The sequence below is a fragment of the Elgaria multicarinata genome, chromosome 4 (assembly GCF_023053635.1).
Source record: "Elgaria multicarinata webbii isolate HBS135686 ecotype San Diego chromosome 4, rElgMul1.1.pri, whole genome shotgun sequence".
Lineage (NCBI taxonomy): Eukaryota > Metazoa > Chordata > Lepidosauria > Squamata > Anguidae > Elgaria > Elgaria multicarinata.
In genome coordinates this window covers 21,792,827-21,805,790 of record NC_086174.1, presented here as the reverse complement: position 1 = coordinate 21,805,790, position 12,964 = coordinate 21,792,827, and the positions used below count along the sequence as shown (strand labels likewise).

The window sequence follows — 12,964 nt, the reverse complement described above, 5'->3', positions numbered from 1 at the left end:
CTGGATGCCTGGAAGTCTGATCACCAGACACTTGCTCTTAAATTTTGGGACACAGACGATACAAGAGTTCGCAGTGGATTTTCCCCTTAATTAGCATCTTAAAGACGGGTAGCTGATTGCGGCCTTTGCAACTAGAATGAGTCATGGGGCCTTGCCTCAACTCATGGACTTTTGGCTAGATGTGGCACAACCCAGAATTATCCCTGAAGTGGAACTGAAAGCGTCTGTAACGCATCTGACTCCCAGCCACGGGGAGGCAAATGCTCCCTTCACCTTTACGACGGATCCACTTCCTCCTTCCTGGTGTGCTTACAGGGCTTTTATTTCCGTCCCGGGTTGGTACAAGACAAAGCTGGAGTCTCAGCCCCAAATGCCAAATCACATCTTTGCCCCGATAAAGCACAACAAAATGCCCATTTCAAATGTTGGGGGTAATCTTAGAAATAAAGATGCCAGTGGAGGCTGGTGCTGCTTTTTGTCTTGCAGTTAATTAAAAAAAAAAAATTGGGAGGGTCAGGGAGTCTGGCATGAATCAAAGGAGGTGTCTATGGGCACAGTGGTACCCATGAGCACCTTGTTGGTTTAGAGAAAAAGGTTCTCTAAACCACGTTTAGAGAAAAAGTGCCATGTGGTGCAATCCCAATTTGCATCCTCTTCAATAAATAGCCTTGATACCGAAAAACAAAAAAAGCATCGAAGTACATAAGAACATAAGACGTGCCCTGCTGGATCAGACCAAGGGTCCATCTAGTCCAGCACTCTTTTCACACGGTGGCCAACCAGCGGTCGACCAGAGACCCACAAAGAAGGACATTCCTACCTCTCCTCTCTCATCTCACACTATTGCCCCGCTCGTGCTCTTCGCTCCTCTGATGCCATGTTTCTCGCCTGCCCAAGGGTCTCTACTTCCCTTGCTCGGCTTCGTCCATTTTCTTCTGCTGCCCCTTACGCCTGGAACGCTCTTCCAGAACATTTGAGAACTACAAGTTCAACCGCAGCTTTTAAAGCTCAGCTAAAAACTTTTCTTTTTCCTAAAGCTTTTAAAACTTGATTTTGTCCTGACTTTATACTGTTAGTTTTACCTTACCCAGTGCCTGTTTACCCTACCCTGTGCCTTTTTGCTTTCTCTTCCCCTCCTTATTGTTTTATTATGATTTTATTAGAATGTAAGCCTATGCGGCAGGGTTTTGCTATTTACTGTTTTACTCTGTACTGCACCATGTACATTGATGGTGCTATATAAATAAATAAATAAATAAATAAATAAATAAATAATAATAACAACACCCTCCCACCATGTTCCCCAGCAACTGATGCACACAGGTTTACTGCCTCTGACACTGGAGGTAGCACATAACCATCCGGGCTAGTATCCATTGATAGCCTTCTCCTCCAGAAATGTATCCAACCCCCTTTTAAAGCCATCTAAATTGGTAGTCATCATTACAACTTTTGGTAGTGGATTCCATAAGCGGTATATGAAGCATCCGATAAAAGCACTACATAAATGTCTTATTGTTGTTATTGCTTACCTCAACGCTGCAGCAGCTCAAAGGCGAATAACCATCAAAACCTGGGATCCAAGACACCACGATCGTGTGAGCTGTTCTGTTCCGAATGTTCACCTTAACAGGTGGGGATGGGATCCCTGTGTTAGAAACAGCAGCATTTTCAGCAATAATGCCTCTAAATATGATTCACAGTGCAAAAATGCATGCCACTAAAAGGCAATTTGGACACAGTTCCAAGATCATCAGAATTACTGGATTTTGTGGGGTAAAGCAAAAAGTATGGGTCGAGAGAATGTGTGAGAGAGGTAAATACTGCCAAGTTCTTAGCTTGTTCCCTCCATGCTGAAAACTATATATTGAAATCCATGGGGTGGATGTTTATCAACCTAGGCAGCAGTGCGCCCATAACTGTGGAATTCAATGGATGTTTACACAAAAGTCCCTTTGTTCAATGGGGCTTCCTCTCTAGTAAATGTGTTCAGGATTTTAATCATATTAGTTCCATTATCTTACCATTTGTTGAAGTCTAAGGGCCCAACTACAGGCATGTTTTGACAGAAAAATAACAACTCTCCAACTCCAAGGATTCCAGTGGGATAGGAAATGCTGGGAGTTGTAGGACTTTTCTGCCTAAACATGCATAAGATTGTGCCCTTAGTATACATTAAATTTCGCCCCATCCTATCCAAGGAGCTCAGGGTGGCATGCATGGCCCAAACACACATACCCTTATCCTCACAACAAGCCTGTGAGGTGGGTTAGGCAGAAAGATAGTGATTGCTCAATGTTCCCTAGTAGCCTTGATTACTCTTGTTATCTAGGGTCTGATGACCCTGGGGCTGTAAACTGAAGGGTGCTTCCAGATGGGTGGTTCCAGGGCTACCATTCAAAAGAAATGGTGCAGGTAGTCCACTTTTTCATCCCGAGTAGGTTTTTTATGATAAGAAAGAAGAAACGGCAAGAAAACTCAGGAGGGTTACTGGTGGAAGATGATGATGTCTTGGAATCCCCTTGTAAAGTTCTGCAAATGAGGCAGAACAATTGCACAATCAAAGCCTCATCTGGTAGTACTCTAAGGCCCTGCCTTCATGGTGCTGAGTTTGCACTGCATTCCTCCAAAAACCTGTGGTTTCACTCCTGTAGGGTGGTGTTGGATAATCCCCAAGCCAGGACGGAGCGAGGGGTTTCCGGCGCTCATCCGGGAAGCTGCCCCCCCGCCCCCTTCCTGGCTTCCGGCGACCAATCGCAAGTCACCATTTGCCTGGAATGCCCTCCTGGATCGACCATAGAGCAAGGTCAAACAGTGGCAGAGTCAGGGTGACCTCGCTCCCAGTGAAAAAGTTGGGATAAGTCCCTGACTTTTTAACTGCACAGCTTCGTAGAACACACACACACACACACACACACACACACACACACACACACACGATGGCTGCAAATCTACGTCTGCATCATATAACTGATGCAGCGCCAATTCACAGCAACCACAGGGCTTTGAACATGTATAGACAGATGGCAAATCTCTCTGGCAGAAATCCAGCACTCTAGCCACTACACTACACTGCCGAGTTATGGGAAATTGCAGATACTCACACTGCTGACCCAGGGCCAAGTCTGAGCTTGGCAGCATCCTCACCCCCAATTGGACTTGGGGTTTTGCCTTATACTTTTTTCTAGCAGTGTGAGGGAGAAACACCAAATAAAATACTTAAAAGAGGGTCTAGAAAGTCATGTCAATAAAAAAAATCATAAAAGTATTCTGTCCATATAAACACTACTCCGTCTCAAGCAAACACAGAAAGAAAATGGATTTTTATTGGTTTTGCACTAAGAGTAGAACCATTTTGCCTTCTGTCATCAGACAAATTATTTTGGGCAGATTTACAGCACAATCCAACACACGTCTATCCTATACATGTGTACTCAGAAGCAAATCCCATTGCATTCAATGAGATGTACACCCATTTGAGTTCAGTAGGACCTGCTTGTGTGTAGAAATCCATGGGATTGCACTGTTATTTCTCTAACAATTTGGGGAGCAGTCCTATGGCCCCTAGACATTGTCTGAGGGGCCATAGGATAGTGGGGAGGTCGAGGACTGTACTGGCTGGCCTCCGAGGTCAGAAAATCAACCATGAAGAGGGGGCATTTTGGTGGGTGGGGAGGGGAGACCAGGGTACAAGCTATATAGTTCCCATAGGCAGAACCTGCAGCAAAATTGGGGGGAGAGGAATTGAGAATCAGTGGGACGGGAAATGTAATGGTGATGGCCCTAGGGAGAGGTTTCATCTCTCTGATGAATGTAATGTGCCAAGGGTTAAAGATGGCTTCTTTGCCAAAGGGTGGCTACATATGGCTATATGCCAGATTTGCATTCCTTAACGGTGGACATCATGTCCTAGCAGACAAAGGGAAAAACTTTCGACCAATAGAGCATCGAATGTAACCTATGATTCGTTGAGCTTGTGCACCTTAACTTGAAAATTGAATGTAACTTAACTTGCTAATCCAGAACTGACCAATAGAAGAGTTAGAAAGAGACTAACACCCTCTTGTAGTAAAGGCCTATATATACTGTGAGATTCCTTTGTTCTGGGTGCCTCCATCTTGTGGAACCGGAGAGCACCCCCATACTGCAGTATCGGAAGTAAATGGATTAAGTGTATTCTCCAGCCTTGTGTGTTTGATTGGCTATTAACGCGCCGGGGAAGTGGGCCTATAAATCCCTGGTTAAGGGACAACAATGGCATATACTAAAAGAGGGCATGGCTGGCTTGGACACTGAAGAGGAGCACTCCAGACAGCAACATCCACAATACCCCCTCAACATTCTAACTGTGCCTAGTGGCTGAAAAAGTCTGGGGACTCCAGAGCAAGAATAATAAATTTTATTTCACTCTCACAACTGACCTTTTATATTGACTCGTGCTTCTGTCGATGTCGTCACTCCTTTCTTGTTATGAGCCTCACAGTGGAAAATAGCAGTTTCATTAAGACCTGCAGTCCAATTAAAATAAGCAACATAATCTGAGAATAGTAGTAGTGTAGCACAGTGGGAAATGTGATCAAGACACAAAGAAAAGCCATTTAATTCATTTCACCACTAACTTGGCTTCTTTCTTGAATGCAGGCCACAAAAAAAGAGAAAAGGGGGGAAAAATCCCAAGTGTTGTTTTACATTTTGGATAAACATCTCTTCAAGTACAGCACTTCTCCAACCGCAAGGGAGGCGCTTCATGAGAAAATCTGTCTCCTTTTGTTTGTTTCTTGCTTCTTCTTTTTTTAAAACCCACTTTCCTTTGCCAGAAATGTGACTGAACTCCTTGACAGAACTATTTTAAAACCTGCCTCTGCCCTTATTCGGCAGCTCTGGCCAAGCAGCTAACCGAGCCACGAAATGGAAAAGTTTAACAAGCCAACTCCAGTGCATGGGAGGCACATCCTTCAAGAGGATCCATGCCACATCGGTTGCTTTCCATCAGGGTGTAGGCAACCTGGTGTTCATCAGATGTTTTGGACTACAACTCCCATCAGCCACAGCCAGCAAGGTCAATGTTAGGGTTTATGGGAGTTGCAGACAAAGGCATCTGCATGGCACCAGATTGCCTACTCCTGGTCTATAGTATCTGGCCTCCCTTTCCACCCACGTCACGAATTAAGGCAAAGCGGTACACCACGCACACGCCAGGCACCACCACCTGCCATTTCACATGCTACAACGGCTGAGATGTATTCTGGATGCTGTAGGGCGGTTCCTGTTTTTCAAATGCATCTTTACCACCAGGATCAATCAATTGTCCTCTTGGGTTTAAAACTGGCATTGGGAAGCTACTGCGAAGTAAACAAATAAAGCAAACTGCAGATGGAGCAGAGTCTTCAGGAGGAATACATCATGGTGGGGAGTGGGGGCAGGGTGCTTAGGCAATGATCCTTATTAAGAGCCATCTTAATCATCAAAGCACCAGATTAGAAATTGAACGCCTGCTGGGGGGACTTAACCTGGCAATCAAGTGTACACATGAAAGATGCATTGAGGATCTCCGTGGGAAGGGCATTGCATAGATGGGGCAACTACAGAGAAGGCTCTTTCCCTAGTAGCTTCTTAGAATCATAGAATAATAGAGTTGGAAGGGGCCTACAAGGCCATCGAGTCCAACCCCCTGCTCAATGCAGGAATCCACCCTAAAGCATCCCTGACAGATGGCTGTCCAGCTGCCTCTTGAAGGCCTCTAGTGTGGGAGAGGCCACCACCTCCCTAAGTAACTGGTTCCATTGTCGTAGTGCTCGCACTTATCGCAACATTGTGAGCAGTGGTCCCCAGAGAAGCGGCTCCAAAGATGATCTTAGGAATTGGGCAGCACAACTTAGCATATGTGCTGCTATCTGTAGGGATTGGCCTTTGCCTCATCTGACGTCCTTTTAGAAATGCAGACTTCTTTCTCTTTTTCTTTTTCCTGCCTTATACTTTGTCTAACCCATTATCTGCTTTCAAGGGCGAGAACAGGGGGAGTTTCTAAAGCAGTTCTGAGTTGCTGTTTTTGTTAAGAGAACACAGCCAAACCAGTCCCCCATGCCTACATAGACTTTCCTGATTCGCCCTACCCTATTATTATTTTTGAAAAGCAGGTTTTAAATATTTTTGTGACATGACTGCTTCCATTTAAAGATTAAGGGCGCAATCCCATGCATGTTAAGACAGAAAAAGTCCTACAGTTCCCACCATGGCCCAGCCAGTATGGGGAGGTTTTCTATCTAAACATGCATAGGACTGTGCATTAAAACTTGTTTTCAGAATAAGAAAATGTCTCATTTCAAAAATAAATAAATAAATTAGGGGCAGCTAGTACCTCTCAAAATTGATAGTGCTCCAAACTTTGCTCACTTCTACCCACCCAAGATTTCTTCTGACTTACGCTGGATTTATCAGGATCATCTTTACCACATGAGCAGTGCAATCTGACACATGACTCCTTAGAAGTTAAACCCCATTGGGTTCAGTGGGACTTACTCCCAGGATTATTATTATTATTAGTAGTAGTAGTAGTATCCAGCCTTTTGCCCAATACTGGGCCTCAAGGCGGCCTTACAAAATTTAAAACATATACATTTTAAAGCCTAGGAAAAGAAATGTACAAAAATTAAAATAAAATACAATACAATATTAAAACATTAAATGTTTAAAATACACAATAATTTTACAAGTCCTTAACATAGATGGAAGACCAGATTACTCTCCAAAGGCCTGTAGGAACAAAGAAGTTTTTGCCTGCTTCCAGAACCATATCAAGGAGGGAGCCAGTCTAGTTTCCCTGGGAATCGAGTTCCAAAGCACTGGAGCAGCCACCGAGAAGGGCCTCTCCCATGTTTCCACCAAGCGCACCTGTGAAGATGGTGGGACTGAAAGAAGGGCCTCTCCAGAAGATCTCAAAGCATGGGCAGGCTCATAAGGGAGAATACAGTCTTTCAGATAACCTGGACCAGAGCCATATAGGGCTTTATAGGTCATAACCAGCACTTTGAATTGTGCCTGGAAACAGATTGGAAGCCAGTGGAGCTGTTTTAACAGGGGAGTTGTATGCTCCCTGTAACCAGCCCCAGTCAACACTCTGGCTGCAGCTGTTTGAACTAGGGGTGTGCACGGACCCCCCACTCCGCTTCACTTGCAGATCCGCCATTTTCCGGATCGGGCCGCTCCGCCCCGCCCCCGCTCCGCCCACTTCCGCTCCGCTCCGCTCGGACCTCCGGATCCGGATCCGGAGCTCCGTTTCCCCCCCCATAGGCTTGCATTGAAAGCTAAAAAATTATACAACTTTTTTTCTGTTCAAGTTAGAAACCTCACGTTTGGCACCATGACACCTCATGGGGGTATACACATGCACGCCAAGTTTCAAAGCAATCCCATCATCCCCTGATTTTTGGGGAATTTTTGAAAATCGGGCACTCCATTCACACCCCTTTCCATAGCTCCGTCAATTTGCACGTTAGAAACCTCAAACTTGCCACCATGAAAGCTTATCCAGGGATACATACGCACGCCGAGACTCAAGGCAGTCCCATCATCCCCTGATTTTTGGGGAATTTATGAAAATCCAACACCCCTTTCCATAGCTCCGTCAATTTTGCACGTTAAAAAAAAACCTCAAACTCACCACCATGAAAGCTTATCCAGGGATACATACGCACGCCGAGACTCAAGGCAGTCCCATCATCCCCTGTTTTTTGGCGGGGCTTAAACCTGCAAAATTTGGAACTTCCAAAACTCCAAGTGAGCGCAGGAAGGACTTCTCCCCTGAGTCAAAGCCACACACACACAACATCCCTGCGAGGTGGGCAGGGGAGGAGGGAGGGAAGGCAGGCAGGCATGCAGCTGGCATTTCTGGGGGCATAAGGAAGTGAGCCAAGGATAAGCCAGTAATGCATATAAAATGGAATAAATCAATAAATAAACAAAGGAGGGGTGGAATTAAAAGCAGCAGTGTTGCTGAATAAACAGCAAGAAGATTTTTTTTAAAAAGGCTATATCTGTCTTTTACCAGCAATAGGGGGACGTGCCCGGGGGAGGGGGAAGCAGCTGCCAGTTCAACTCAAGACAGCCACCAACAGCTCTGAGATTAAGAAGTAAACGCTCACTTCAACTCATAACAGGCATCAAAATGGTGGTCTCAAAATGACCCCCATCCACGACTCTCTGAGCACAAGAATTTCCAGAACGATAGCTTCAAAAACAACCTAGTTATGCGCGATTATTTGCCGCAATGCAATCCTATGGCGAAATGTTTTCAAGATGGCGACCGGAGCGCTCCGCCTGAACTAGGAGCTCCGAAAAATGGTCGCTTCTCTTCGCCTTGCTTCTAGGGGTCCGCGGTCCGCTCCTACTCCGCCTCTGGGTAAGGCGGAGCAGGCCAATCCGCTACTGCTTCTACGCTCCTAATCGGAGCGGATCACACCCCTAGTTTGAACCAATAACAATCCTTCTTTAGCCACTGCACTGGCAGGCTACTTAAAAAAAAGAGTAATTTAAGGTGCAATCCTATGCATGTTTAGACAGATAAAGTCCTACAATTCCCAGCATTCCCCAGTTGTCAGACTTTTGTATGTCTAAACGTGCACAGGATTGCTGCCTTAAGCACGTGCTCATTGGGAGGAAGCCCCATTGAACGTAATGGGTTGAATCGCGACTTATACTTAGAGTAGACCTATTGAAATCAATGTGTTTTAAGTTAGTTGTGGCTAGCTTAAGTGCCATTGATTTAAATGGTTCTAATCTGACTAAGTCTGGATCCAAGCCAATATAATTTACTTCCATCTAAACAGGCATAGGATTGTCCTATAAAATATCTCTATTTTAGATGCTTGGTCGTATAGACAAAGTGATAAAAATTCCTGCTACTATTTTGAGGAAATCAATTATTTTGCATTCTTCTTTTTAAAGTCCCACCTTTGCTTATATACACCCAGACAACATGTACGATCTTCAGAAGTTAATTTTATGTTTTAAGTGTTATGTGTTTTTCAACTTTGTATATGGTTTTCCTCCTCCTTTTCTTGCACTGTGTTGTTTAAGTTGGTTTTGTTTTGAAAATAAAAACTTTAAACTTTCAAGAAGAGGTCTTGCTGGTCATTCCAAAACAAATGGAATGTCACTATGAAGAATCTCGACCGCGAGCCTTCTCTGTAGCGGCACCCGCCATCTGGGGGCTGTTTAAATGTCTTCTTTGCCCCACAGTGGCTGCACGGTGGCGCTGCGTCAGTTGTATAACACAGCAGCTATGTTGTATAACTGACGCAGTTATACATGGGTCTTACCCCAACATTTCCCATGGAACTAGGTCTCCACAGCCCTTCCGCCGTGTGTCCTCACTCCAGTGTCAAGCCATGGGTGGTCCGGGTTCGATGGTCACCGCTGACTGTTTGCCGGAAGCTGGGAAGAGGGCAAGGGTGGGCTCCAGTACCTGGATAACCTCCAGGAAACCCCATGCTCCCTCGTGGTGTGGGGATTTCCTGCCCCCACCCTGAAGCAGCGCCATGAAGACTGGCCCTGGAAAACCCTCCATCATGTGTTTTGGGAGGCAGAAAATGTACCATTCTTTAAACGCCTCCTGAAGGCATACTGTATCTTTTCACACAGGCTTTACCTAGGCTGTAACTTATGGTATTTTTAACTTTTAAAGCTTCATATTATGTTCTGATTGATGTAGTTTATAGTTGCAATTGTGAACTGCCCAGAGAGCCTCAGCTATTGGGCAGTATAAAAATGTACTAAATTAAGGTGACCATATGGAAAGGAGAGCAGGGCTCCTGTATCTTTAACTGTTGTACAGAAAAGGGAATTTCAGCAGGCGTCATTTGTATACCTGGTGGAATTCCTTCTTCATCACAACAGTTAAAGCTGCAAGAGCCCTGCCCTCTTTTGTATCTGGTCACTCTAGTATAGCTCCTGCAGCTTTAACTGTTGGTCACTTTATACAGTTAGGCAATGCTTGACTCTGGACTTAATAGTCTTACTGGGCAGGAAAATTCTGGACTGAATAGTCTTATATCCCCACCACCACAACCACCCTTCTAGTGAGGAAAGTTCTGGGCAGTAACTTTCACTTCTCAAGAAGCAGCAAAACCAAAAGCCACACAGGCTGCTGGGCGTCTCCATTTGTGTTGTTTGAGTAAACAGGAACAGCTTTTCCTAAGCAGAAACCAGAAATGTAGCCGCCCACCCTCCATTCACTTAAGACTTATTGAAAGGGATGGAAGTTACACGGAGGTAATGCTTGCAGGAATTTGCCCCGTGGCTTTAATACTGTTAGGAAATAGGGTACATGTTGCAGTTCGGCTGGTGGATGGAAAGAGCTATTTGTAGACTCCAGATTTTCAAAAATCAACTTCCTTAAATAAATAAATAAAAAGTCTCAGGCCTTTAACAGCAGACGTTTTAAAATAATCCTACTGTTTAAAGCCTACAACGTTTCTCCAAAATATTTATCAGTATCTTCTAGGGAGGTTGGTCAGGACAACTTCTGAATGACCAGACCTTTCTGCACATTAAGAACATAGGAAGATCCCTGCTGGATCAGACCAAGGGTCCGTCTAGTCCAGCATTCTGTTCACACAGTGGCCAACCAGCTGCCCATAGGAAACCCAGAAACAGGACATGTGCAACCGCACATGTTGCACATTATTCTAGTTGGCTAATGCAAAGATGCAAACAACACACTCAGAATCAATGATCCAAAGTTAGATAATGTTAAGCTCCTTTAAATTTTGAACAGAAAACATTGGACAGGACAGCCTTGTAATTAAACATTAGCCTGGTAGCTACAGGTGACAAGAAATTTCATGCAGGTGAGCAAGCAGGCAAATGAGCCCAGCATAGAAACCAAATGGGTTGACGAAGGGGGGAAATACTTTGTCATCCCTTCTTTGTCAGCCCCGCAGCAGGCTGGTAATTTGATGTTGTTTTTTGCAGGCTAGTAACTTTTGTGAGCTTATTTGCAAGGCTGGGATTGGGAGTTCCAGGAACATAGGAAGTTGTCAGACTGTTTGTTCATCTAGACCAGTGTTGTTTTCTCTGACAGCAGCTCTCCAGGTTCTCAGGCAGAGGGTCTATCCCATTATGCGCAGGGTGACCATATGGAAAAGAGGACTGGGCTCCTGTATCTTTAACAGTTGTAGAGGTCAATACTGGGCCTTGGGGAATCCAGTAGGAAGCTGTTATCCCGGAAATGGCCTAGGACAATAGCAACAATGATGCAAAGGTTTTATTTTAATTGGATTAAGCTGCTGTTTATTTTTTATTATTGCTGCAGTTTTGATGTGTTGCTCCTTTCATTGTGCTGTCGTCTTCTGCATAATGGGAAGAGGCTATATAGTAGGGTGACCATATGAAAAGAAGGACAAGGCGCCTGTATCTTTAACAGTTGTAGAGAAAAGGGAATTTCAGCAGGTGTCATTTATAGGCATGCAGCACCTGGTGGAATCCCCTCTTCATCACAACTGTTAAAGCTGCAGGAGCCCTGCCCACTTTTGTATCTGGTCCCTCTAGTATAGCAGGACAGGGCTCTTGCAGCTTTAACTGATGTGATGAAGAGGGAATTTCACCAGGTGTGCATGCATACAAATGACACCTGCTGAAATTCCCTTTTCTATCCAACTGTTAAAGATACAGGAGCCTTGTCCTTCTTTTCATATGGTCACCCTACAATATAGCCTCTTCCCATTATGCAGAAGACGACAGCACAATGAAAGGAGCAACACATCAAAACTGCAGCAATAATAAAAAATAAACAGCAGCTTAATCCAATTAAAATAAAACCTTTGCATCATCGTTGCTATTGTCCTGGGCCATTTCCGGGATAACAGCTTCCTATTGGATTCCCCAAGGCCCAGTATTGACCTGCTGCAAGGTATGGGGAACTGATGATTGACAGCTGTGGCCCCTCCCCAGCATTGTTCTAGCTGCTTTTGTAGTGTATTAGAACATTTTCTGTCCTAATACACTGTGCTCCATGAGTGGTCAATACAGAACTTTCCTACATGAGGCTGTTAATCTGCTTTTGGTTTTTGCCACAGAATTGAGATCCAAGCACTACACAAAGAGCATTTCTTTTCCTGCTTTTCTGATACATAACCTCTAGGTGGCACAGTTTTATAACAGAATAGTGCAAATGCACAAGTGAAAATAGCATTTCCTTTTGCTTTCTTTAAGTAATACCGCATTTCCTGCTCTGAAAAAAACTCACTGAAGGTGCTGTTTAAAAACAGAAGCAAAACTGGAGGATCACGACATCACATAAAGAACCTGCAAACATCCATCAGTAGGGAATGACAAGCACACAATACATGCCTTAGAAAAGCTCCAAATCTCTGTAGCAGTGCCGTGAAACAGGGCAAGAAGTTTGGATCCAGTTGGTGTTTCAACAATGCAGGGGAATATCCCATTCCCCCCCATAGTGAGTGAGCATTTTTTCCCATTTGCAGTTTGCAAGAGCAGGGGGTTCACTGCTCCCCTCAACTATAGTATCAGGCTGCCCCTGCTGTCTGCAGAGCTGGCAGAACAGCCCAGTGCCTCTTCTTTCCGGTGCCTCTTCTTGCATTTAAGCCTGAATGCAGATGGCAAACTATTGGCTTAAACCCTTGCAAGATTGACATCTCATTTCAGAAAACACATGAAATAACTAAAGATTTCAAATTAAGAGGTGGTGGTGGAAACTTCTGAAGAAACAGCGCAATCTGAACTGAAGCAATTGCAGCTGACTAGAGTTCATAGCCTCTCTGTCTCCTCCCTAGCGTCTATCAAATTCTAAAACCTTGCTGATAATTTTACTAAGAAAATGCGGTAAGCTATAAAAAAAGGAGAAGAGGAGAAATGCTTGCTCCATTCAGTAATATTGAAACCATTTTCATATGGGCTTTGGTAAAACCAAACCAAACCAAACCAAACCAGATAAGCCACTTCAAAG

General features: G+C 44.5%; 1 protein-coding gene across 2 annotated transcripts in view; it reads right to left on the bottom strand.

Moving 5' to 3' along the window:
* Positions 1-12,964, bottom strand: part of MERTK (MER proto-oncogene, tyrosine kinase) — a 79,253-nt gene that overhangs the window by 44,868 nt on the left and 21,421 nt on the right. For both annotated transcript variants that reach the window (XM_063123922.1, XM_063123924.1), the window contains exons 5-6: positions 4,422-4,508; positions 1,533-1,648 (exon numbers count right to left, since the gene is read on the bottom strand). In XM_063123922.1, coding sequence (XP_062979992.1) covers positions 1,533-1,648; positions 4,422-4,508 — 203 coding nt within the window. The remainder of the gene's footprint in view (positions 1-1,532; positions 1,649-4,421; positions 4,509-12,964) is intronic.